Source organism: Quercus lobata, chromosome 4, assembly GCF_001633185.2.
Source record: "Quercus lobata isolate SW786 chromosome 4, ValleyOak3.0 Primary Assembly, whole genome shotgun sequence".
Lineage (NCBI taxonomy): Eukaryota > Viridiplantae > Streptophyta > Magnoliopsida > Fagales > Fagaceae > Quercus > Quercus lobata.
The window spans coordinates 14,810,695-14,836,208 of NC_044907.1; the positions used below are offsets into that span (position 1 = coordinate 14,810,695).

General features: G+C 33.8%; 2 protein-coding genes across 5 annotated transcripts; one reads left to right on the top strand and one right to left on the bottom strand.

The window, feature by feature from the left end:
• Positions 1-897: 897 nt before the first annotated feature.
• LOC115986780 (translation initiation factor eIF-2B subunit beta-like) lies at positions 898-13,495 on the bottom strand. Of its 4 annotated transcripts, XM_031110081.1 has the most exons (12): positions 13,354-13,494; positions 12,223-12,232; positions 11,420-11,491; positions 11,158-11,312; positions 8,824-9,111; positions 8,060-8,189; positions 5,696-5,803; positions 5,516-5,618; positions 5,282-5,407; positions 4,341-4,534; positions 3,936-4,057; positions 898-1,445 (listed from the first exon to the last, which is right to left on the bottom strand). In XM_031110081.1, the coding sequence occupies exons 3-11, from the start codon at positions 11,470-11,472 to the stop codon at positions 3,961-3,963; spliced, it is 1,254 nt and encodes a 417-aa protein (XP_030965941.1). In that variant the 5' UTR covers positions 11,473-11,491; positions 12,223-12,232; positions 13,354-13,494; the 3' UTR covers positions 898-1,445; positions 3,936-3,960. The 4 variants fall into 4 exon arrangements, with proteins under 4 accessions (XP_030965941.1, XP_030965943.1, XP_030965940.1 ...); XM_031110083.1 differs by lacking the exon at positions 12,223-12,232 and having other exon boundaries at positions 8,830-9,111; positions 13,354-13,495; XM_031110080.1 differs by lacking the exon at positions 12,223-12,232.
• A 1,917-nt stretch (positions 13,496-15,412) lies between these two features.
• On the top strand, positions 15,413-23,798 carry LOC115987051. Its single transcript, XM_031110494.1, has 8 exons — positions 15,413-15,594; positions 16,968-17,073; positions 17,251-17,699; positions 18,323-18,508; positions 19,387-19,494; positions 20,108-20,311; positions 20,396-22,299; positions 23,035-23,798. The coding sequence occupies exons 2-8, from the start codon at positions 16,998-17,000 to the stop codon at positions 23,579-23,581; spliced, it is 3,474 nt and encodes a 1,157-aa protein (XP_030966354.1). The 5' UTR covers positions 15,413-15,594; positions 16,968-16,997; the 3' UTR covers positions 23,582-23,798.
• Positions 23,799-25,514: the final 1,716 nt, after the last annotated feature.

Consider the following 25,514-nt stretch of genomic DNA (forward strand, 5'->3'; position numbering starts at 1 on the left):
ATTGCTTTTCTTAAATCCATATAAATTGATATTTCTTTTCTAACCATTTCATTCATTCGTACTAAATATAAGGATTGAGTGTTCCTTTGTTCCTCTCACTTTTAGGAAGAATGCTTAAGAGGGAATGGAATGGAACGAACATTCATTTTATCCATTTTATTCCTTCCTACTAAACGTCTAAACAACATAATTGATGAATGTCTATTATAAATCATTTTTATTCTATTATTTTATTCCTTTCCATTCATTCAAATAGGCTAAATAGCGATTGATGATAGACGACCCTAAAACTAAAAGCTCGAATTCATGGAGGAGATTGCATAACAGCATGGGCAAGGGGACAAAGACCAGCTCTCCAATTTTTGTAGAAGCTCTTGCATTGAGACGAGCAATACAAATTGTCTTGGAAATGAATATTTCATCAACTGGTGGTTGAACAATGTAAGATGCATTAACAGTTACATGTGCAAGCTATAATAGAAAGAAGACATTAAGCAGCTAATGGCAAAACCTGTATGAAGTGTAGTAGATTTATTTAGTAAAAAATCAATATCAAAATATACTAAAAAAATTAAAAGGTCAATTCACTCTTTTTGGTAATTGTATACAAGCTTTCCAAATTAAAACTAGTGTATTGTTGATGCTATTGTTAAGATGCTTAAGTTGAGTTATTGTACATTATCATTCTCATTTTCTATTGGAAAAGAATGTTTTTTTTTTTTTTTTTTTTTTTTTTTTGTTAAAGAAGATTTTATCACTTTTTTAGTTGATTAATTCTTGATCACATATTATCAATGATTTTATATAAAAAGTAAAATCTCATGATTCTTAATCTTAATATATGATAGGATCCAGAAAGCCCTTTCATCAACTAGGATCTTGATTTTAACAACCATGTTGACAAAAGGGAACAAAAGAAGAGGCCTCGTTTTAACAAATGAAAAATATTAGTTATGAATATTTCCCTAAGATCTATATCTCCCAAAAACTCTTTCCTTCCTAAAATTAGGTTGGAAACAACCAAAACTGATCTTAAGAAATATCTAAAGCTTTCATGTGAAGTATAACACAGCCTTAAGTAAGGAGATTGGTTCCAGGATCAAAACTGCTACAAGATTTTCAGCTACACATGCAATACAACAATGCTGACTGTCTATTTATATGCCACAGTTTGCTACAAGATTCTCAGCCCCTTGCCCTCTCACAATGACAAAAATCATCTTCCTTTGGCGGAGCTGTTTCCCCCAATACAGCTCTTGACAACCAGGAAAACCACTATTCCTTTTTTCCCCCTTGATTTTGTCACATTTCTCATTCTGCTCTTATCCATCCAAACTGCAACTTTTTCCGAGTCTCTTCCAGCACTAAAATGTGATCTACATTCCGTACAATTTAAATTTCATTTCTCAATGTCCACTGCTTATCAAACTATATTTCTGAATTATCTGAAAGATGAACATGGGATCTGTCAATAAAATAATCACCAATCATGACTATAATAATGATTTAAACACCAGGCATGAATATGTGAATCTGAGAAGCAATGTCATTACAAAAATGGAGCCGCCTGAAAATTGAACAAGTGATTCTTGTACAGAATTCCAGTAAGGATGGGGAGAAAAATGAAATCAAAACAAAACAAACGATAATTGAGTTCGTTAGTAATGGCAATATCCAACACAACATTACATATTCAGATGATTGGGATAGCCAAGTGCACAGACTGTAATGTACTAAAATATTGCAAACCGAAATGTATTCTCTCCCAACTGCATACTTCAGTTAATGAGCTAACCCAAATGCCATAAAAAATCAAACTGAGCCAACAAGGCTGAAGAACCAAAGAATAAAAACCTCCTAACTTCATACCTGATGATAACGCAGCATCAGATTTAGATACTGTTGACCATATCAAGGCCAGCAATGAATTGTATTTAAAGAGGCGATAAGCAACCCATTTTATGGGCGTTTCTGAAGGAATGGTTTTGTAATCATGGGGGTAGAAGCTTCTTTTGAGGAAGCTAATATTCATTAAGTATTGTCTTCCCATACAGAGGCCAGGATTAAATGAAAATGGGCAATAGGCAACCTATTTCTGAAGGAATGGTTTTGTAATAACGGGAATGGAAGCTTCCTTCAAGGAAGCTAATAATCATTATTTGTCTAGTTTTTTCCTCATATTACTATTCTATATGATCTTATCAAGATCCATATCTAATACCTATAATGAAATAACTACCTTGCAAGCACAATGTATGCTGTCCATGCACTCAGTAATATATTTGTTACCTTGTGCTGTGCATACATTACAACCATGTTAGTGATTTGATAACAATAGTAGCTTTTTCAATGTCTAACAAGTCCAGTTGGTCACTATCCAATATGTACACACACACCCAAAACCACAAAGAACACGCCTAGTGCCAAGGGGCAATTTGTTAGTGATCAATGCCAACAAGAAATCTGCAGTTCTAGATTCCTTATCTTATGGGCTGGGTAAAAAGGTTCTGGGAAAATTACATTTTAATCTCTATAATTGAAGGGTGTCATAAATTAAATCCTATAGCTTTAAAAAGTAATAAATTAAACCATGTAGTTTCGTAAATAACAATTTTATAACTTACAAAAAAATAAAAAGTAATAAATTAAACTTTATCCCCATTTAAGTCTCATGACATTGTGCTTGGGATTTAATATCGACTAAGAGTTTATGTTAAACTACCGATTGTCCCAAAAATTTAAACTGTTAGGAAATTGTGAATTTAATCACTTAACCATAAGTCTAACACATGTTAAATTACCGATTGTCCCAAAAGCTTAAGCTATTAGGAAATAGTGAATTTAATCACTTAACCATAAGTGTAACACTCCCCCTCACTTGTGGGCCGAAACTTTCCCTTAATAAGTGGGGGTCCAACAAGGGGGAATTTAACATTTTAAATGGGAGGTAGAGTAAAGCCAGAGATCGAACTCAGGATCTCCTGTTTTGATACCATGTTAAACTACCGATTGTCCCAAAAGCTTAAGCTATTAGGAAATTGTGAATTTAATCACTTAACCATAAGTCTAACAGGTTAAATTGTTACTTTTTGAAATCTCATTGTCTAATTTTACTTCTAAAACTATAGAATATAATTTGTTACTTTTTGAAATGGGCTTTTATTTGTTACACACCCTAATTATAGGGTTTAAAATGTAAACTTCCCAAAGGTTTGTTTGGGAGGGGAGGAGGACTCTACCTACAACCCCCAGAAGCCATCCATGAAAAGGGTGTACCTTACAAAGGTAGGAACAACCTCAATGCAATAGGAATGTAGTGGGATTTGAACCCAAGCATTGAGCAAGTAGCTCAGTTGCAGGCTTATTCCATAAAAACAGAGGATCTCTGATTTACCATGAAGACAAGGAAATCGCTAGAAACAACATCCATCTCAAACCAGAACAGATGGAACTGTCCAATTTATTCAATATCATCTTCTGATGTTCAGCAACCTACAGTTTTTTTGTCAATTTGATGTAAAGTCAGCACTCAGCATAGCCTCCTTCAAAATAGGTCCTCAGGGCACATCTCTTACTTGTAAGCAGCAGCTTTATAAGCTCAATAATGCAACAGAGATTGGAAGATGATTTTATATATGTATAAGCATCTATTTTACTGCCTCCAGTAAACTCAGTATAGAATACAATAAGGTACCATTCCATGATGGGTAAACTACACACATGCTCTTTTAAGTTATACCAGCCACTTGATACAATTGCTATATGTGTAAGTGCTAAATGGAACATATTTACATACATCTTTTTCTTGCACTGACATTTCAATTTCAAAAGTTAAGCTCTAGCTTCATCAATGAAATACGTGTTAAACATACATTTACACACTAGAATATAGGCACAACCATTAACAAGTGTAGAATATAAAATTTAAAACTTACCCAACAAATGTCCAAAAAGCTAAACTCAACTTGCTGTAGGAGGTCTTTGTTGCACCACCAAATCATCAGCAGAGTAATAATCAGCAATCAGCCGATACACATATGATGGATTGTGCCCCCCTCTGTGAAGGAAGTAAAGAGTAATTTACTTGTAACAGTTACAGGATAAAAGAATTTGAAATATCGAGATCGGTACGAAAGTATTCAAAATTCTCAAAACCAGACTAAAAGCATACAAAAGTGAGCTAAAAGATTGCATCCAGACAAGAACAAGGACAGGATAGCCAACATTCCATAATGGGGCACAGAAAAGGTTTTCTAAATGAGCTCCAGAATATATATAATTTTGGAACCCAGGTAAATCTTTTCTTTCTTGAAATTTACAAAAGATTTTCTTGAACTTACGTGTCAGTAATAAAAAGACTAACGAGCTTTGGTGGCACATAATCAAATGTTGGATTGACCACATGAAGAAGAGGGGAAGCAGTGCCAGTTCCAAAATCCATGCAATCTGAGAATTCTCCAAAATCCAGCAGCTCAGATGGGGATCTCAGCTCATTCAGTAAGACCTCAGGATTGTGTGGATACAGAGGGCACAACTGTAATGTAGATGAAACAGCACTTCATGAAGGTACAACAGCAATAATTGGAACAAAAAAAAAAACCATAATTTCAAAATTTTATGAAATGAGATACAAAACTTAAACATTTCCACTTGCTAGTAATCAACATGCCAGGAACCAGAGCAAAACATGCGTTTCAGTATTCACTATTCATTAACTCCATCAAAATAAATTTTAGCTAAAGTATTTACAAATTGTGGCTATTTCTATCGCATTACATAATAAATTCTTAGGCTACTTAGATTTCTAATTTTGTTTATTCACAACCCGCAAAATCTGTTCCCTGCTTTGATCCAGAAATGCAAGACAAAGTTGAACAGCTTAGAATACTCTCTACAGACATCAGAAATCCCAAATAAAATTGGTTACTTAAATTAATAGGCAACTAAAAATGAGTTGATTTGATTTACCAAAAAAAAAAGGTGTTGATTTCGGAAGAATGAATCACTGATAACTTCACACTTTCAGGTTGATCAGCGAAGTGCATATTAACCCAAAAGTGGAAATTTGGGTTAATTTCAAATGGTCATTGTTTTGGAATCATTAAGACTCTATGCAGCAAAGAATTTTAGTCATTTCATAGATTATGGCTGCAGTAAAGCAAAGAATTTTAGTCACTTCAAAGCATAAGAACTAAGAAGCGAGCAAGAAATTTAGGAATGTACCAGAAGAGACTTGGTTTACTTATCAATCATCAAAACCTCTATTATTGTACCAAATTACCTTGTGACTGCCAGCAAGTACAACAAAAGGGACAGCATGCCTTTGAGCTGCAAGTGCAACCATATTCAACCCAACAGGTGCTATAACCCCACCATTGGCCATGACAGCATGTGCTCCAACTATAACCTTTAGGAGTTACAACATTGAAGCCAAAAATCAATCCACGAAATGCTGTTCCAATTGAGGAAAAAAACAAATAGAAGGAAAAAAAAAAGCTTAAGGCCATCAATTTACCATGTTCACACGGGAAATCATGGCAAAAACTGCAGAATCAGTAATTAGTGTAGTTTGTAAACCTCTTGTGACCAAATCTTTTGCAAGAAGATGTCCCTGATACCTAATTTTATAATAAATGGCATTAGAGAGAGGAAATCATAATTACACCACCTAAAAATAGTATGCAGTTGCACAAACCTTGGGGCACCCTCTGCTACAAACACCCGAAATGATCTCTTTTTCTCCTTTGCGGCACAAAGAAATTCCAATACTGTTCTTGAACTTCCTAAAGTTAATATTACCTCACTGAAAAAAAAAAAAATATATATATATATATATATATATATGCAATTAGAAGTGTTTCAGAGATAAGAAAAAAAGGTTCTAGAAATAAAAACCACAGAAAATTATACATCACACAAGCTGATGTGAATAAGACTGTATTTTCAGATTGATTAACAACAATAAAAAGACATAACTACATGGAGCTGTATAAGTACTTTACAAGTATTTCTGGAATAACAAGTAAAAGGCGAATATAAATAATGATAAGAAATTATCAAATGGCAAGTTAGCCCACATAAGACAAATAATTCCCAACCTAGGTGCACTAATTGACCTACATAGGGAGACAAACCCACTCTTCATCTGTGCAAAGGTTATCTGGAAAAAGATTAACCTTGAATCAGTGGATTGACATTATGTAATCCACAGATTGCAGGCACTCTCCCATTTTCCCTAATTGGACAACACCTTAATACCTCTCACCTTTATCATATTAATGCCTGCCCTAGATCATGTAAGCAGCAACCATTTTCAAAAATTACAAAATATGGCATAAAGGAGTTGTTGAACCTAGGTAAAGTACATTAATAATGCTACTAATGCTGAGCTGCAAACCACATGAATTTCTTTTTTTAACATTTTACATTACATTTCTTAGCCTAATAGACAGAAACATATCCCAAGATGCAACATTTGTGTGTGAGTGTGTGTGGTGGGGGGGTAAATCTCAAGACATATTGAATATTAATCCACAAACAGCTTCTGCACTCCCTGTATGAATCAGTCACTTAGATACAAATTATGCATCACGCAAGCAACTATGTGGTCCAGGGAATGACAGTGATTCACCATTCTCATCAGAAAAACCATTACGATGTTTAAGGGATTACAACTTTTTCATATAAGAAATGGTAAGCTGTTCTGAATCATCTTATAAAAGTCACATGCAGCACTATAGAGAGGAGACAACTCAATGCAAAGGGATGATCATATCCAGAAGAGCTTTCTTCATCCTGAGAAATGTGTAATATGGCCAAATATCAGACTGTTTAAATTTTTATTATGTGGATCAGCTTGGCATGCCACGTGCCATCCAATTAAACAAAAACCTATGTCGGTTCTCAAAAGGTGGACATAATGCCTGTGACTTAAGTTAACACCAAGATCAAGGGTTTTCTTTTTTTTTTAAAGTAAGAAAATTATGTATTAAAAAGAAATACTGGACAAACCCTAGTACATGGGGAGTATAAAAGAGCCCCACCAAAAAAATAACATCTCAAATTACAGAGATCTAAAAAATTAGTAAAAGAACAACAAACATGATTTGAATATCCCTTAGCCATCCTAATAAATATCTCAGAAAAAGTCTAAATTGAAGCACCGCTGAACACTAAAATGAAGTCAATTAATTTTCAACATTAGTGCTTTTACTGCAAGTTCAAATTTAAAGGAAAATATGGATTCCCTATCAAATCCACAGTTTCAGCCATGTCAGACTGCATATTATGTGGAATTCAGCTTCTAGTCTACAGCATTCCATACTCCATTTCAACAAAAAAATAAGATAAAATAAAATAAAAACAATTCTTTTCACAATATAAATCATAGCAATAAAGGAAGATTTTTGGCAAACAAATGAATCATTTCATGCATAACAACCTCAACCATAACTCTTCAAAAATAAACAAATAAATAATATAAATATATATATATATAAAAATAATAAATAAATAAAAACACATAAACGGTTATTCTCAAAGAAATTTGATTTTGAATACTCTTGTCTTTGTTAACATTCCATCCCTAACACCAAGTTTTCTTATAACGCCACCTCTAAATCTTCAGCTCTTTCACCTCAATATAAATCATAGAAACTTTACAAGCCATATCCTAGGACCACAAACAAAACATATAAGCCACCACAGACTGTTGAAAATTACAAAAAAATCAACCGTCAAAGAAATTTGAGGATGCATACAAACTTTATAAGCACAAAAAAGTAAAATTGCAGGTACTGTCAGCTCTTTTCTTTTTTTTTTTATAGATAACACATTGTCAGCTCAAAATTATATTGATCAATTCAAACAATTTTCAGACCACCCACATAATTATTTGCTTATGTATGATTACATGATGCCAAAGCAAAAAAAAGTATGTTTTTTTAATTAGTTTACACCTTACCTTCCACCATTTTCTTAAGGGGAGAGGTGTGGCCCAAAAATAAAAGGTCTTTTCTAGAGGCAAATTAAAGTTAATATTACTAGTTAAAAATATTACTTTTGATGAATGTGCTCTACTGCTTGCTCGGCAATCAATTCATGGCAAGTGGTAATATCTTGAATGAGTTCATTTAACGCTTCAATGACATCATGTTTCAGCTTCCGACTTCTGGAACTTTTATCAGCAGCTGCCAAGGAAAATAATTTATCAACCTCAAAAACTCATCCGTTTGCAATTTATTATGCAAACAATCACATTCAATAACAATTATATTATTTGAGTTAATTAGATAGAATGATGTTTGTTTATGAACTTACCAAACTTAGATTTACAAACAGTGTAATGTTAAAAATTATATACAAAATGGACTATTTATATTATCACTAAATTACAAATAATAATTTGATATCTAATGAACTTATTTACTGACTTACACAACTCAATCCCAAGTCTATATAATATTAAATAAGCATATAAACATATAAGTTATATATGCTCAAATCGAGCCTTATACTCACAAGTTTTTTCACAAACACAATTTTAAGTTTAAGCTTGGCTCATTTAATTGTTGAGCCTAAACTTGTGCTTAAGCTTGGCCCATTTGCTAAAAAAACTAACATGAACTAGCTTGTTCTAAAGCCAATCCTGAATTGTTCATAAATAGCTTAGTTCATTTTCAACCATATTCTAGATTGACTAAACAGAAATATAATATGTGAGGATAGAAGCATTTAAAGACAAGCATAACTAAAGAAAAATAACAATAATAACAACACTACTACAACAACAACGATGAATACAAATAAAATTATGGAGCTCACACTTGCTTTTTCCTTCAGAATCACCCCCAGATGAAGAAGTGTGAGGAACAGCACCCGAGTCAGGCACATCCTCAAGAAGAGTTTGCAAGGAAGGTGGACGCAAAGTGCTTCTTGCAGCCGCAGCGACAACAGCAGCTGATAGAACTGGATGATTATCCCGCTCAGCATCATCTTCATCATCACTAACACTTGATAAACCCAAACCAGCAACAGCAGCCGTTGCAAGAGACAGATCCTCCTCCCTAATAATGTGCAAAACGCGCCTCACAATATTACCGACGGCAAGCTCTTCAATTAAGAAAACAACTATAAGTCTTACTTTTCCATATAAGTAACCTAAAAATTACAAGTCATCCTTCATGATAACCATCATAGTAATGTGATTAGAAAATATCCATCATCAATATTGAAGAATCAAGCAAAGATATTCGGCCCATATAAAGTATAAACATGCCCTTTTATATAACATGCTGGAGTTCATAATCTGAGAAAAAGGGAAAAAAACACAAAACTACATATAAATTCAGAGAAATATATAACTTTTTCTGGAGAGAGAGAGTAGATAGACAGATAGAGGCCATAGTTCTCTTGTAACAGGCACAGCAAAAGGTTGTGTAACATTCTTGCACATACAACAGCGATCAATAAAATACTTTTTTGTGATTCAGCATTAGAGAAAATGCCTAGCATCAGAGCGCACTCTATACATTCTGTAAATTTGATGTTGTACATGACAACATTATAGCCTAACAGATGCCAAAAAATGAAAAGAACAGAGAAAATAGCTTACGTGCACATGCATAAGAATCAATGTGGAGATCATTGATATTTTCCAAGTGAACAACAGTGTCTATTTATTTTTATACAGGGAACAATCCTCTGGGTCATATCCAAGAAGATTCAACTTGAGATATCAGACAACAAGTTTCTCAGAGCAACACTATATGAACCCTTCATATCAAATAAACAAAAAATAAAGAAGGAAGGGATTGATACAAGAGTTACAGCTTCAAGGGCTCAGGACTCCAAATAATTACTTCAAGGGCAATTAGCCTCCAAATAAGAACTCTAGAATATCACTCAGTGGTGAAAAGCCATATGATCTATCTTTATATAGGGCTCAAAACCTAATTCACATAAAAACCCTAAACCAATAAGGAAATAAAAATAAAAATAAGGCTCCTAGCATATTCTTGACTGTTGGCCTAAACTAAATAATAAAATTACAACTACAAAATAAATAATAATAAAGAATATAGTGGCAGCAGTAATTACAGAATCATATGTTCCTCCCATCACAACAAAAACTGAAGGACTTGTACCTTTTCACAACTCATGCATCTACAAATCAATAGGCAGCTAGCATGCAAATTACTAACAGAGCTTCACAAACGAAATACTCATCCTCTTGGGTGAGCAATGTAAAAAGCAGTGTTTATTTTGCACATTTCTCTTAATGGAAAACATTGTGATACATGATTCATTAAATTTTTGCAAACATGCTTGATTGAGGGTAAACTAAGAAAAATTAAGCTTTGACTGATTTCAGAAGGCATCCATGATTACAACTACAATTAACTAAAATTTAGCTATCACATGCATGTTTACAACTACAAAACAAACACACACAAAAAATAAAATAAAATAATCTATGATAATTCAATAGTTGGGGGATGGGATTGGAATCTTGGACATCTCCTTTGGGAACACTAGGAGAAGCTAGTTGAGCTATACAAGGTTCTTGGCTAAGAAGAAAATCAATATATTACTTCCACAAAAAAATAATAATAATAATAATTTGCCTTTCTGAAGCATCCACTACAAGTCCTCACATCCATTACAAGTCCTCACATCCATGCAACTACCCCCCCACCCCCAAATAAATAAATAAAAGGAACCTCACTTGTAATGCTTGTGATAAAAAATTTTGTACAAATACTAAGCCCATACACTGCTATAAAATCGTCTGGTAGACCACTGGGAGTTCAAATTACCAATTCCTTTTAAAGTTGATTCAGTCATGAAACTTAAGAACTACAGGGCCTATGATAAGAATAAGAAAATAAAATTCTAATATAACTTTAGTTATATATAGATATTCACCCAACATGATGCTTTGGCTTCTCTTTTGGCTTATTTACAGTTTTCTAAAGCCTCAATTTTTTCTAGCTACAACTATACTTTTGCCAAGCCTTTTTTTATTTTTTAAAAGCAAAATAAGCAATAGAAACTACCCTAATACCAAACCAAGCTGAAACAATCCCCTCAAGAACACATACTACTGAAAATTTTCTAGTCATGACTCATGATTAGCAATTTAATTCATACACATACCAACAGGATTTGCAGCAATCAGCTGCTCCCCAACTGCCCTAACAGCATCAATCAAAGCTCCAGCCTGGTTTGTGTAGGGCACTCGTGTCTGTGAAATTACCGACCGAAGCAGTTCAGCCGTCTGCCTTGATGTGGCCTGCGAGCCCTCAATTTTACTGCCACCCAAAATATATCAAAACATAAACACACAAACATATACTCTTAATCACAGCCTTCATATACCATATGTGCAGCCATACAAAACAGTGCTGAAAAATGTTACCGCTTTCTAAGCTTGTTAATGAAATCATTCACAAGGACCTGCACGTCCGGCATGATTGTCACCAAATTTCACCTAAAAAACATTGGACACACATAATCACAGTCAAAATTCTTCAGCTTTTTAAACTAATACATAGCAGAACAAAGCACATAACATAAAAATATCAAAACTTTCATTTCCTTTAAAATTTCCTTAGTTTTCTAAGGAACAAAAACAGAGACTACAAATTTGCCACTACAAATTATCCAACAACATAAAATTATGCACATCCGGCATGATCGTCATGAAATTTCACCTAAAAAAACATTGCACACATATAATCACAGTCAAAATTTTAATTTTAAGAAACTAAAATTTCACAGATTCCTCAGCATCTTAAATTTAATACATAGCAGAACAAAGCATATAACATAAAAATATCAAAACTTTCATTTCCTTTTGAGTTTCCTCAGTTTTCTAAGCAACCAAACAAGGACTACAAATTTGCCACTACCAAATTATCCAACAACATAAAAATCATGCAAGTCCGGCATGATTGTCACCAAATTTCACCCAAAAACCGTTGCGCACATATAACAATCACAGTCGAAATTTTAACTTTAAAGAAACTCAAATTTCACAAATTCCGCAGCTTTTTAAACTAATACATAGCAGAATAAAGCATATATAACATAAAAAGATCAAAATTTTCATTTCCTTTCGAATTCCCTCAGCTTTCTAAGCAACCAAATAGAGACTGAAAATTTTCCACTACCAAATTATCCAAAAACATAAAAATCATGCACGCCCGGCATTATGCTCACCAAATTTCACCTAAAAAACATTGCAAATATAATCACAGTCAAAATTCAATTTAAAGAAACAAAAATTTCACAGACTCCTCAGCTTTTTAAACTAATAAATAGCAGAACAAAGCACATAACATAAAAATATCAAAATTCCTCTCAAATTTCCTCAGCTTTCTAAGCAACCAAACAGAGACAAAAAATTTGCCACTAATACCATTTCTCCAGCACTCTACTGTTTGGCTACTCGGAAAATGCAAGGAAAAAAAAAATTCCACTCCTGATATTTTAATTTTGAAGAAACTAAAATTTCATAGATTCCTCAGCTTTTTAAACTAATACATAGCAGAACAGAGCACATAGCATAAAAATATCAAAACTTTATTTCCTTTCGAATTTCCTCAGTTTTCTAAGCAACCAAACAGAGACTAAAAATATGCCACTACCAAATTATCCAACAACATAAAAATCATGCATGTCCGCCATGATTCTCACCAAATTTCACCCAAAAAACGTTGCACACATATAATCACGGTCAAAATTAATTTCAAGAAACTAAAATTTTAAAGATTCCTCATCTTTTTAACTAATACATAGCAGAACAAAACATATAACATAAAAAATAAAATAAAAATAAGATCAAAACTTTCATTTCCTTTCGAATTTCCTCAGCTTTCTAAGCAACCAAATAGAGACTAAAAATTTTCCACTAGTAGTAATACCATTTCTCCAGCACTCCACTGTTTGGCTACTCAGAAAAATGCCCAAAAAAAAAAAATTCACTCCTAAATACGTGAAACACGTAGACAAAAATTGGATTCTAATACAAAAATAAATAAATAAATAAATTCTAACTATTAAGTTTATTTAAGCTCATTGAATTTCCATGAAACAAAAAAGAATAATAATAAGGAATATGAAGCTATTAACAATAAGAGCAAAATTCGTTGAGTTTTCTTTATTGTTTCAATCATTTTTTTTTTCTGAGTAACCAAACACAGAACAAAGAATATAAGGAAATGGAAATATATATAAAATGATGCTATCAATCTGAGAAGGGAATCGTGAAACAGTAAAAAGGAAGATTAGATTGGAATTTTACTGAGAAAGATTTAAAAAAAAAAAAAAGGTTTATGAATATTTGCTTACAGTTGAGATCGAAGACGCATATGAGTGCAAAGTGCGAGAGGGGTTTTTGCGTTTAGGTGATGAGAGAGAGAGAGAGAGAGTTTGGGTTTTCACTTTCAGAGCTTCGATGCTCACAGCTCACCTGTGTGTTAGAATACGCAACCTCTTTTGAGTTTGGGTTTTGGGTTTTTGGGTTGGGTTCTTGACCCGGATCCGAACTTGGCTCTGTTTTTTATTTTAAATATAATAAAATTTGACATAATTCTTAGTTACTCACGGAGCACAAAGGATAGTATTCCCTCCTTTCACATTCATGGTAAAGTTTGTTTATTAAATTTATAGTAGGATCTACTATGAATGTAAAGGGTAAGGTTTAGGTCTAATGTCCAGTTACACTGGATCTATTGAGATTATAATATGTGTCTACTTTTAAATATATGTCGCGATCTTAACGGATTCAATACACTACATGAACTGGACCTAAACCTCATCCGAATGTAGAAAGCAGGAGCACCATTTCACTGTACTTGTAGAATGTCTAAGAATTTTACTAAAATTTGAGGTTATCACTTATCAGTATCATGTCCACCACCACTGCATAATGAATACTAGGCCAAATCCACATACTTATCTGGCTGGGCAAATACATTTTATTGGATTTGGGCCAAATCCAAATCTTTATTCTTTAGGTTATCCAGATAATGGGCTTGGTCCAAATCCAAATCTTTATCCTGTTAAACTATCCAAATAAGGGGCCCAACACATTTTATTGGATTTGGCCCAAATCTAAGTTTTATTATTTAAATTATTATCTAAATAAGGTATCCTAATTTAAGTACTTAATAAATGCAACAACCCAAAAGTTGGTGTATTTATTTGAAAATAAAAAACTTTATTATAAATGTTTGCTAATCTTCAATGTGTGCTAATAATTGTTTCATTATAATTGATAAGTTACACGCAATCACCTATTCTTGTGAAAGATTAATAGAGTTGTAAATAAATTAAGTTGTTTTTGAACAATTTAAAATAAATTTACGAACTTATATATATGCTCGTCTTTTTAGCAAAAAACTAAGTTTAAGTCCAAATTGAGTTCGACTATTAAACAAGTTGAATACAAACATAATTTTGTATTTATGAACCAGCATTGACCATCTAGTCCATCTTTTTTTTTTACTTAAAAAACACAATATTGAGGTATCTATTTTTTAAATATTAAATTGAATCAACCATTTGTTTTCACTAGTAACCTAACTCTTAAGTGTACTTCATGTTTAACCATTTCATGGAATACTAGTTCTAAATAATTTAATTACAAGATATTGGCTTAGTGATTTCTAAGGGCTCATAATATCAATGAGATCCTAATTCAAAACGTTTTCCCAACATCTTTAGACCACTCTAATGAGATTCATCTTTGAAATAACCAAGTACGTGTAGGATAGGAAGATTGCATACACTCAAGAAAATAATTAGATACTCGAAACAACTTCCATACCCTTACTTTAAAAAAAAAAAAAAAAAAAAAAAAACTCTAAATTATTTATAAAAAGATGCAAGAACTTCATTATTGTAGGCCCAATAAAAAAGGGAAAAAGTTTGACACGGGGAATCAAACATTAAAAATGAAACTTTGTGACATTAAGAGGGCGTTTGGATTCCAAGGAATCCTGCGTCCACGTTTTAGTGTTGCGTTTTCCTTTTTCTTTTGTTTTTTTTTCTTTTCTTTTGCCCGCATTTATTGACTTTGAGGGACAAAATATACTGTTATGAATAGTGTATGTACTATTCATGTACTGTACATACACTGTTTATATATTAAAAAATATTAAAAATGGATCTCACGGTACTATTTACACATTTAAAAATTATTTTGTTACAGTGTTTTAAATTCAGTTTTTAGTTTCAGTAACAATAAGTTCAATCCAAACGGATCGTAAAGATGTGAAAATCTTAAAAGTTAAAATGTCAAAATAAAAATAAGCCCAAATTTTGACTTCGAAAATAAAACCATTTTTTTTTTTCCTTAAACTTTCGCGGGTTAGCATATTCATTATTCATAGGTTATTTTCTTTCAACTTCTTCTTGGTGGTGACCAACAGAGTCTAGTTAGAAGGACAGAGGTAGTACCTTGGATGCTAAATAACAAAACATCGACTGCCCAAACAAAGATGAAAACTTGGTCGATGTTCAATCTCTCTCTATTTGCCTCCGCCGCCGACCGGTAACCTCGTCCTCGTCTGCCTCTCTTTCTTGCCGGTAAGTACACACGCTCTCTCCTCTTGCTTGTCTGTTTGCAACAACCTTTTTCTTTTTAGTAAATAGCATATTTGTTTAGGTACAGTTTCTTTAAAGCCTCACTTTTTTCTAGGCATAACTATGGTTTTCAACTATACTTTAGTCAATTTACATCAAATATAAGCTTTCAGCAATAACCCACATTAAAACACACACACAAGTGATTTTCAAAAATTGAACTTTTATTTTGATTTATCATTTGATTGTTACAAATATAAGCTTTTGCTTAGGGAATGAGCATAAATCTACGTAGCCCATCAGGGGTTAGTGCCTTTGGATTACCGGACAACTGGTTTTGGCAGGTGGGATCAATTATGCATAGGTTTTAGTAGTTTTACTAGCTAGAGGCGAGTCTAGAGAGCTCTTATTTAGAAAAGTTCCCTACATTGAGTTTTTATTTCGATTTGTCATTTGACGCTTACAAATATAAGCTTTTGCGTGTAAACTGCTTAGCGCGTAAGGGGTGAACACCCTTGGATTAGCCGACAATTGGTTTTGATGGGTGGGGTCAATTATGCGGAGAGGTTCCCCTACATTAAGCAAAAAACCTACAATTGATGGTTATATTGAGGTTTTGTTGATAAATTGGAGGACTTGATGCGTTGAAAGTATTATGGCAGAAGGGGTGTTAGACTGTTAGGTATTCACAATCTGCTAAGTTGTTGATCTATTTTGGATTCCATTTGGGAACACTGAACATTTAAAAGAATTCCTAGCATTCTTTACTTTTGATAAGTTTGTGAAAGTAATATTGAGCCACTTATTGCTTGATTTAATTTACAAAAATCCTTCTTCGGCCTTGCTATATGCGTTTGGATTGGCTTATTTGCTGAAAGTGGATATAAGTAAAGTTATAACAACAACAACAAAAGTGAGGCTTTAAAATGTTGTGCATAAATAGATAACCTAAATAAGCTCCAAAAAAAGCTAAACCAAATGCACTAGATAGAGAGAAACTCTTTCTTAATCAAGAATTCAGTTTCACAACTTACATTAAAAAAAAATTACCGGATCGAGTTTGTTCCTATGGCTTGCTGGTGATGCCAAGCAACCCTAGGTTGTGAAGTGAAGCCTATGGTTTGTAAACTGTTCCTCTAGTTCCCCTATTGTTTTCGGAATTCTTGGATCTGACAGCGTACACAGTGCCATTTCATTTAAAATTGTGACACTGGATACACCTTTAGATTTGTAATATTTAATTTGAACCATGAATTGGATTTATTTCAAATGGAGAGGATCCTAATACATTGCTTTCTACTTGTGTTCCTACCAGTACCAGTGGTACATCGTTTTTATTTTTATGTCAACTAAGATAGGTAAGTTTCTCAATTCAGGTGGCAAGAGGGATTTGGGAAGAAGTGGTAATGGAGAGAAATTCTACTGCCTGTGCTATGGAATGGAGTATTGAGCTGGAGAAGGCCCTCCGCTCCAGAAAACCTGGTTAGACCTCATTCTATTTTCTTTTTTACAGATAATTCTCAGCTCTTATTATTATTATTCTTTTGTGTCAATGCTGATCTGGATTCTTCAAACTTGTGCATATGTCCAATTAAGAAAAAAGTGTACCCAAATTGCTTTATTTTGCTATAACTTTTCAGTTTGTTTGTCACAATTCAGGTCAACCTGTTGAAGCTATATTACAGATTGGGCCAAGGCTTGAGCATTGGAGTAGAGAACCTGAACCAAGTATGGCAGTATATGACATGTTTGGCTTAGTGCCAGGGGAGGATAGGCTTTTTGCGAACACCATCCTATTAAGGCTTGCTGATGCGTTTAGGCTAGGTGATAAACACTCTAAACTTGCTATTGTTAGGATTTTCTTATCTGAGTACAGAAAACATGACAAGAAGAATAAAAGTAAAGGAAAGAAAGGGATTTTGTCTAAGGCCAGGCTGCACAACCATCTAGAATTGTTGACAAGAGTAAAGGATGTTTTTGATAATGGGGAAGTTGAGTCAAGAGCATTGGCTTTAGCTCTCTTCGGTTGTTGGGCAGATTTTGCAAAAGACAGTGCTCAGATAAGATACGTGATTCTTTCCAGTCTAGTTTCTTCTCATGTTTTGGAGGTGAGATTAGTATTTTTTGCGTGTTAAAATTTGTGATTTCATCATCAGTATTGTTTCTGCAACTTAATTTTTTTTTGTCGCCACCATCATCATCATTGTCAAGGTCTACAACTTTACATTCTTTGTAGAGCAAATCATAATATTTGAAGTTCATTCACAAGAGAGTTAATGCACCTGAAGGCCAATATTGACTTATTTTCAGTGAATTCAGGCAGGCAGAATTAACCAACATATGTATATGATAAAAGTGCTTTTTGTTGAGTAGAAATTGAGGAGAGGGGGGTTTTTTTAGTTGGCTTAATAGTTGGGTTGATCATATTGTTTGCATTGCTGGTCCCATGGAAAAGATTGCCACACATGTATAAACTCTGAAGCAATAAGAAGTTTCTAGAAATTTATATGGACAACTTCATCATGGAACGTGTGTCAAATCATTTTATGAAATCTTTGACACATGTACAATTATATTCTTTGGTTTCAAGTTTTCAGGGGCACTTTATTCCCTTGCCCACCACCCCCTTCTTCTTGGACACTCTTTTCACAATGTACTTGGTTCTATTTCTTAATTGATTATCTACAGGATTTTGTCTGGAATCTGAAAGCATTTTATTTGGTTTCTACAGGTAAAAGCATCATTATTTGCTGCTGGTTGCTTTTCTGAGTTATCAGATGATTTTGCTTGTACTGTACTGGAGATGCTGGTTAATATGTTGACTTTATCTGAAACATCACCTGCTGTAAGGTTAGCTGGGGCACGAGTTCTTGCAAAAATTGGGTGCTCATATTCAGTTACAAATAGAGCTTACCAGGTTCTGGTTCTCTTCTGTTTTTGTTTCAGTTTCAAATACACATGGAAATCACTGACTAAAAAAGAAAACTATACACATGGAAATCTGCATAAACGTATAGATTTAGTTTCTATGTGAGATGCCATGCTACTCTTTTTTTTCCCCTTTTGCAACAAAAGAACTAGGCGATGATAAAAGGCCATTTTGAGGATTAAGTCAAGTAACATATGATATGATCATATTACATGCGATGGGATGGTATTTTGGGTTTTGACAAATTTATATTTAGTTGTGCTTCAAGCCTTCAACTGAAATTTTAAGAAATTATTCACAACCAAGTGCGATGTGTGTCTGTGTGTGTCTTTTGCATTATGATAGATATTTATCTGTGTGTCTGCTGCATAATGATATATATTTGTCTGTGTATATCTTTTGCTTTATGATAGATATTATCTTTCTTAATTCTCTTGATTTTCATCCAAAAGTCATGGTGTTATGTGATGTCTGGAAAAACTTGAGCACTTGTCTGGAACAAAGATTTGGGCTAGCTGACCATAAGCATGCTGTTTCTTTTCTCTTATCTGACTTCCAAAGTAGCAGTTCAGTGGTTGTGAGAGCAACACATACTAGACATGAGTTTCTATAAAAAGGAGTTGCTTTGGAGTACATGGATAGTCAAAACTAGTGGAAGCAATAATCATTTAACCTTTATCCTAACTAGTGTTTTGTAGAACCGACATATAATAGGTGAAATCATGAACTTATAGAAGCATGTAATACCTCTTTAATTTCATACACAAAGTCATCTATTGTGCGGTTTTTTTTCCCTGATTTAAGTGGAATCATATTTTTGGCTTGTGTACAGGGTTAGAATGATACTGATAATTCATATGTTGCAGACAGGTCTAAAGTTGGTGTTGGACTCTACAGAAGAGGATTTTTTGGTCGCTTTGCTGGTTTCACTCTCAAAACTTTCTTTCAAATCAACAGTTCTTATTTCTGAACAGGTACCTTTCCCAACATCTTATGGCATCTGTTGTGTGTTGTTGTTGGAGAGGCAGGATTCCTATATGCACAGATCAGCTTGTCCACTTTCTCTTGATGCTGAAAAAACTTTCCAATATATATTTATATATGTCTATATATACACTATGTTTGTATGTCCGTAGACTTCCTACATCAGCCCTTCACAAGAGATATGCTTATAAATTGAGCCTATTCTTATCTGGAGTGAATACCATTATGAGTTTGAGGTTGTAACTGGCAACAAGCTCAAAAATAATGTGGGTGAAGTATGGTAGGATTAAGTTGGCAATACCCGCTTGTTCATATAAGTGGTCAAAGATTATGATGTTATTAAATTCTGTTTTTCTTTTGAGAGAGAGAGAGAGAGAGAGTGAATACCATTATGAGTTTGAGGTTGTAACTGGCAACAAGCTCAAAAATAATGTGGGTGAAGTATGGTAGGATTAAGTTGGCAATACCCGCTTGTTCATATAAGTGGTCAAAGATTATAATGTTATTAAATTCTGTTTTTCTTTTTTGAGAGAGAGAGAGAGTGAGTTTTTAACTGCATCTGGGATTGATTATTTCTAATTTACTGTTGACATCATAATGCAGGTGGACCTTCTTTCCTCATTTCTTAGAGGAGAAAAAACTACGCATATGAAAGCTGCTGTATTAAGATGCCTGCACTTCCTTTTAATAAAAGGACCGTGCCATTTCCCTGTTAGTGCAGATCTAGTCAAAGCATTATTCAGCACATTAAATGATCCTGAACTTCCAACAAACATGCAATGTGAAGCTCTACAGATTTTGCATAAGGTAATAGCTGAACTTATATCGATGAACTTGTGATTTAATATTGTCAAATTTACAATCTCTTGACCACTGTTGGGCAATATGCAGATACTTCCTTATATGTCACCTCAATTGCCTTGTCTGGACACCCCTGAATTCACTAAGCTTTTAACCATTGCTGAAGATTTCTCCCAATCTCCAATTGCGTTGAATGGTTTCTTTTTGATTCATGTTCTGGGAGATATATCAAGGAAGCTTGGGGGGAAAATGGAAATGGAATCTGGTATGTTTGGTTCCTCTCTGTTGTCGAGGGTGATCTCATTGGTTATAGATCAGATGACCTTGCTGGTAAAGCCATTAATAGATCTTTGCCAGATTGCCTCCAAAGTGTTTCAAAGAGTTTGTAGTCTGCTCAACCTTCTTCTTCTTTTGGTTGGAGAACATCCAGATCAGGGTCCTTTGGTGCTGGATAAAATCTATTTATTTATTGAATATGTTGTAAATATGCATGACCACGTCATGGCTACAAGACATTCAAATAGACTGGGTCCTGACTTGGACTTAACAAGAGAAAAGAGCAGAGTGATTAGGTCAAAGCTTGTATTGGCTGCATGTAGATTTATTGTTGCCTGTCTTGAAACTCTCACTGAGGCTGGCACTGCCACAACCACAGTATTTGAAAAAGTAAAACTTCTGGTTGAGCGTGTGTGTCAGTGCAGCTTATTTGATTGCTATATACATACAATCCTCTCTTTATTGTTCCACTGTAAAATAATTTGGGGCTTTTTGGTGAATGAAAGTAAGGAAACTTGTGATCTTAATAGAAACTCTGTTAATTATCACTTGATTGAGAAGGAAGTTCTTACCCTAGAGTGTGCAAATAAGATGTTGAAAGAGAGGTATAACTGGCCTGCTTACAGAGCTGGGATGTATGCTGCATGTCAGGGAGCATGGTTCACAGCCACTTTCATATTTCAACAGTTAATAACAAAGGTTCAGTCTGATATCTGCTACTCCTGGTTAAAATCTATAATTCAATTGGCTCATTCTGAGAGGAAAATCCAGCTACTGCTTTTACCAAAACAGGGGTCTACTTTAGTAGAATGGTTAGAGAAGAATAAATTTCCTGTTAGTGATGATATAGGTGAAATCAGCAGAGATACAACTGGAAGGTCTAATGAGCCTAATTACAGTGAAGAGCTTCTTGGGGCTTATAGGGGTATCTGCTCTGCAGGGGAAACATTAGAACGTGCTGTCTCATCAGGTCAAGAATTTTATTTCCAGAGATGGTTTTTGTATCTAAGAGCTAAACTTCTAAGAACTTTGGTGGATTTGCTAAGAATTCATGCAACCATTCAGTTTAGCTTGGACAGGATTAGCAATAATGGAGAGATTGAGTTCCTGAAATCTTTTGCAGAATTTATTCAAATATCTTGTCAGTTTAGGAAGCTAGCAAAAGAATTTGATTTAATAGCCACATCTTCCCTTGGTATAGACAGCCAAAGTTCAATAGTCATTTCGTCACTTGCACTAAGTTGTTCACTCTTGGCCTTCAGTACTGGTTTCATACTTTTTGTTCCAAATCTTGCTGCCTATGAAACTGTCACAAGTTGTGGTGTAGAAAACTCAGAATACTGTTCACGTGCAATGTTAATACAAAATTTAGTTGGGCGTTTGTGGCATATAGACCATGAGACAAGTAGGAATCTCTGCCAGATTTTATATGTCAGTGCACAGCTTAAGAACTGTTTACATGCCAGTGGACAGCTTAAGAACTGTTTCAACTTGCAGTCTAGAAATAAACTTTTGAAAGTTGGTTGTGAAGAAAAAGATATTCTTACTCTTTGTAGTTATGCTGTTTCTGGGGTTGTTGGTTTGCAAGAGGCAAATAGAGAGCACAATGAAGACATGTTACCCGAAGTTATCAAGGATGGTTTACAACTTCTTTTGAACATTATTATGAAATGGATACAAATTTCTTTTCGGACCCCCAAATATCTCTTTAAAGTAAGGTATGTTGAGCAGTTTCCCCATTCTCTGAGCTAAAGATTTATAGCATGGCATATAGTATTAAACAGAACGATCTAAACTGAATGACTCAGTATCTATGTATAAGGTCCAATGCTAAGGCTCTTCTGTTATGAAACAACATATTTACTAGTATTTCTTCCTAGGTAGATCTTGTGCGTCAAAGCATGAGAAACTTAAATTATATATTAGGATCTGAATGAGAGATCAATGAAAGAAACTTTTACGTCAGTAGGTGGGGTTCACTGCTCTAGGATTCTTAAACATGAGATTACTTAATTTGGTTCTTCTTACCCGACTGCATGCATCTTCTGGCTAATCTATGGATTGTCCTGTTTAGTACTTTTTATGGCCAGAAAGTAGTCAACTTGTACTGTTCAGAGTGTCAATGTAACAGCAGCTCTTTCTTTTTCTTTCAAAATATTAGGAATTGGTGGCTTGTTTCACCATTTGGAATTTCATTTTTACACTATGATGTGCTCTTTGAGTCACTTTGGTTCTACAAATTACTGTTAGGATGTATAATTGGTTTGAATGACTTGAATTTTTTTTTCTTTCTCAATTTTTTGAAAAAATAAATTTACTGTTTTTATTTGGGTGAAATGATACAAGGGCTCTCAAATACAAAGATCTTGGTTCTCCTTTAGATTCTTTTTGTTCCTTTTGTAATGTAAGCTTTCGATTTTGCTAGTTTAATGCTTGTAAGTTTTACATGACAGGCCTTGCACTGGATCAAAGCTCTTTGCCCACAACTCAGACACTAAAAGCTCAGATAATATATCCGTATTGCCAGGCTTCCATCTATCATTGAACCTGTGTCTTCAACTGAATAATTTGCCACCAGATCTCCCATCTCGGCTGACCAAGTTATATTGCATTCTTTATTGTAGAGTATCCTTTCAGGAGCACAGACCAAGTGAAGAAGACAAGGAAAAAATGCAGTGGGGCTGTCGAGCTTGGGAAAATGATGATATGGTGGAAATCAATGAAATGTTATTTCGTTATGTGACAAATTTACATACAAAAGGAATCAATAATAGTAAGCGCAGGAAGTATGATAAAAATGAGGACGGGGTTGTTTATGCATTTGTGCATTTTGAACCAAATGAGAGTGGCCAAGGATTTGCAAGTTGCTTGCTTGATATTTCTAGTTTTCCGGTAGGTTCTTATAGAATTAAGTGGCATAGTTGTTGTATTGATGATGAGGGTTCTTATTGGAGCCTCCTTCCTCTGAATGCTGGACCTGTAGTTACTGTTGGCAGATGATTTTGTGAAAAATCTGCTGATACATGTAAATGATCTTGTATGCTGCATATAACGTAACATATAAGTTATTTCCTTAGAAATAGATTCATCATGTATTGTAACAGATTTGTTAGGTATTGTAACCTTAAGGATTGTATCTGAGACTATCCACCTTGTGTGCAAGACATAAAAGAATGGTATCCCTTAGAAGAGAAATAAATTTGCTTTCTATTCATTACTTTGTTTTAACTAGTAGCCATGAGCTTTGTAACTTAACTGGCACCCTTTGGTATTTCTAACAAATACATCCAGGATTCAAATTTCTTCTTCCCATTATATTAATCAATCATCAAAAACATATTGAAATTGGTAATTATTACACGTTTTGGTTTGTGAGTAAAGCTAAGGCTGAAGTTTAGAAGGTATTCAAGATAAAACTAAAGCTAATTTCTTTCCTTTTTTCTTTAGCATTAAAAAATAATAATAAAGTAAAGTTGCATTTCTATTTATCTATTTATTAATGTCAGATTTTTATGTCCTAGTTAATCAAGTTGGCCCCTACATTCTTTTTTTTTTTGCTGAAGTTGGCCCCTACATTCAGGCTAGATTGTACAAGGCCAGCACATATGTTACTCTATAATTGTTCAATAACATATGAATACCCATTAGGTGGATTCAATTATAACCTCACCTAACTCTCAGTAGAATTATGTAGTGAGCAACAATTATCCCAGGCAAACTAATGTTGTTTTTTATGAGAATTCATAGGCAGGACCTACCAGTGGTCATAATCACATGGAAGTAACTTGCAACTTAAACCACCCTCCAGTACATACGAAACTTCTCAAATTACATACCAAACAAGTTTCCATTCTTCTCCAATTACGTACCAATACCAAAGACAGTGAATTACATTTACACCTTAATTTGTCCTTTGTTGTTGCTGTCCCATTAATGTTCTTCTTCTATTTTTATTTATTTACATTGATACATTGGAAAATAAACAATTAACATAAATAAATAAATAAATTTTTGGCATGGATCAGAATGGATAATCCTTGCCCCTTGGTGCTAATCTCATCCTTTCATTCAATGTGTCTCTTGGATATCATAGCAAACCACTCTTTACCGCCCACACCAAGAATCCTTCATTCATAAGATATTTCCACTAAGGAGTGAGGAACCAACCACTAGATCATCACCTACCAGGGTTATTTTTGGGTGAAAAACATAATATCTAAAGTCCAGACCTCTTCGAGTAACTAATTCTTTCAGGTGTTTGTAGTCCTACCGTTCCACACACATTAGGTTATAATAAAGAATCACTTACTAGTTAACCAAGTAAAAATCAATTATTTGGGAGATATACAATGTGGAAGGCAGAACCCCATTTTTATTGTATATAATTTTCCACGTCTATACGAGCAGTATCTCTTTAATTTAAGTACACTATTGACATTATTTTTATTATGCTTCAATCACAATAAATGTGTCAAGAGCATTTGTATTGGCAGAGGCATATAGTTAAAATGCTAAATTTAGCAACTAGATATAACAAGTGGCACAAAGACTAACGCATGCATTGGTGGAGCTATTCCCATATCATTTGGCTGTTGTGCATTGTAGTTAAGAAGGTAAATATATATATATATATATATATTAAAAGATATATTATTTTATTGTGTTAATGGTGATGATCGTTGTTTATTATAGTAGATCTATTATTTTATTATATTGTTTATATTATTTTATTTTGTTGAATGTTAAAATAAAACAAATATTAAATATTTTATAAAGTGAAATAGTAAAATAAATTGCGTAATTTTTTATGGTGTTAAATTGCTAAACTGGAATTTTACATCATGGTAAACTTGCCATGGTCCTACCTAAAGTAAGAAGTTGGTAAACTGCTTACTTTTTTGTCAGGGAAAAACGAATCAAAACGCTGAGAGGC

Excerpts from the sequence above, each read along its gene's own strand:
- LOC115987051 (XM_031110494.1), top strand. The coding sequence starts at position 16,998 with ATGGAGAGAAATTCTACTGCCTGTGCTATGGAATGGAGTATTGAGCTG. Across the intron at positions 17,700-18,322 it reads TTTCTTCTCATGTTTTGGAG|GTAAAAGCATCATTATTTGC; the intron begins GTGAGATTAGTA and ends TGGTTTCTACAG. Across the intron at positions 22,300-23,034 it reads AAATATCTCTTTAAAGTAAG|GCCTTGCACTGGATCAAAGC; the intron begins GTATGTTGAGCA and ends TTTACATGACAG.
- LOC115986780 (XM_031110080.1), bottom strand. The coding sequence starts at position 11,472 with ATGCCGGACGTGCAGGTCCTTGTGAATGATTTCATTAACAAGCTTAGA. Across the intron at positions 8,190-8,823 it reads TTCTGAAGGAAAAAGCAAGT|CTGCTGATAAAAGTTCCAGA; the intron begins GTGAGCTCCATA and ends TTTCCTTGGCAG. Across the intron at positions 5,408-5,515 it reads TGATTTCCCGTGTGAACATG|GTTATAGTTGGAGCACATGC; the intron begins GTAAATTGATGG and ends TAACTCCTAAAG.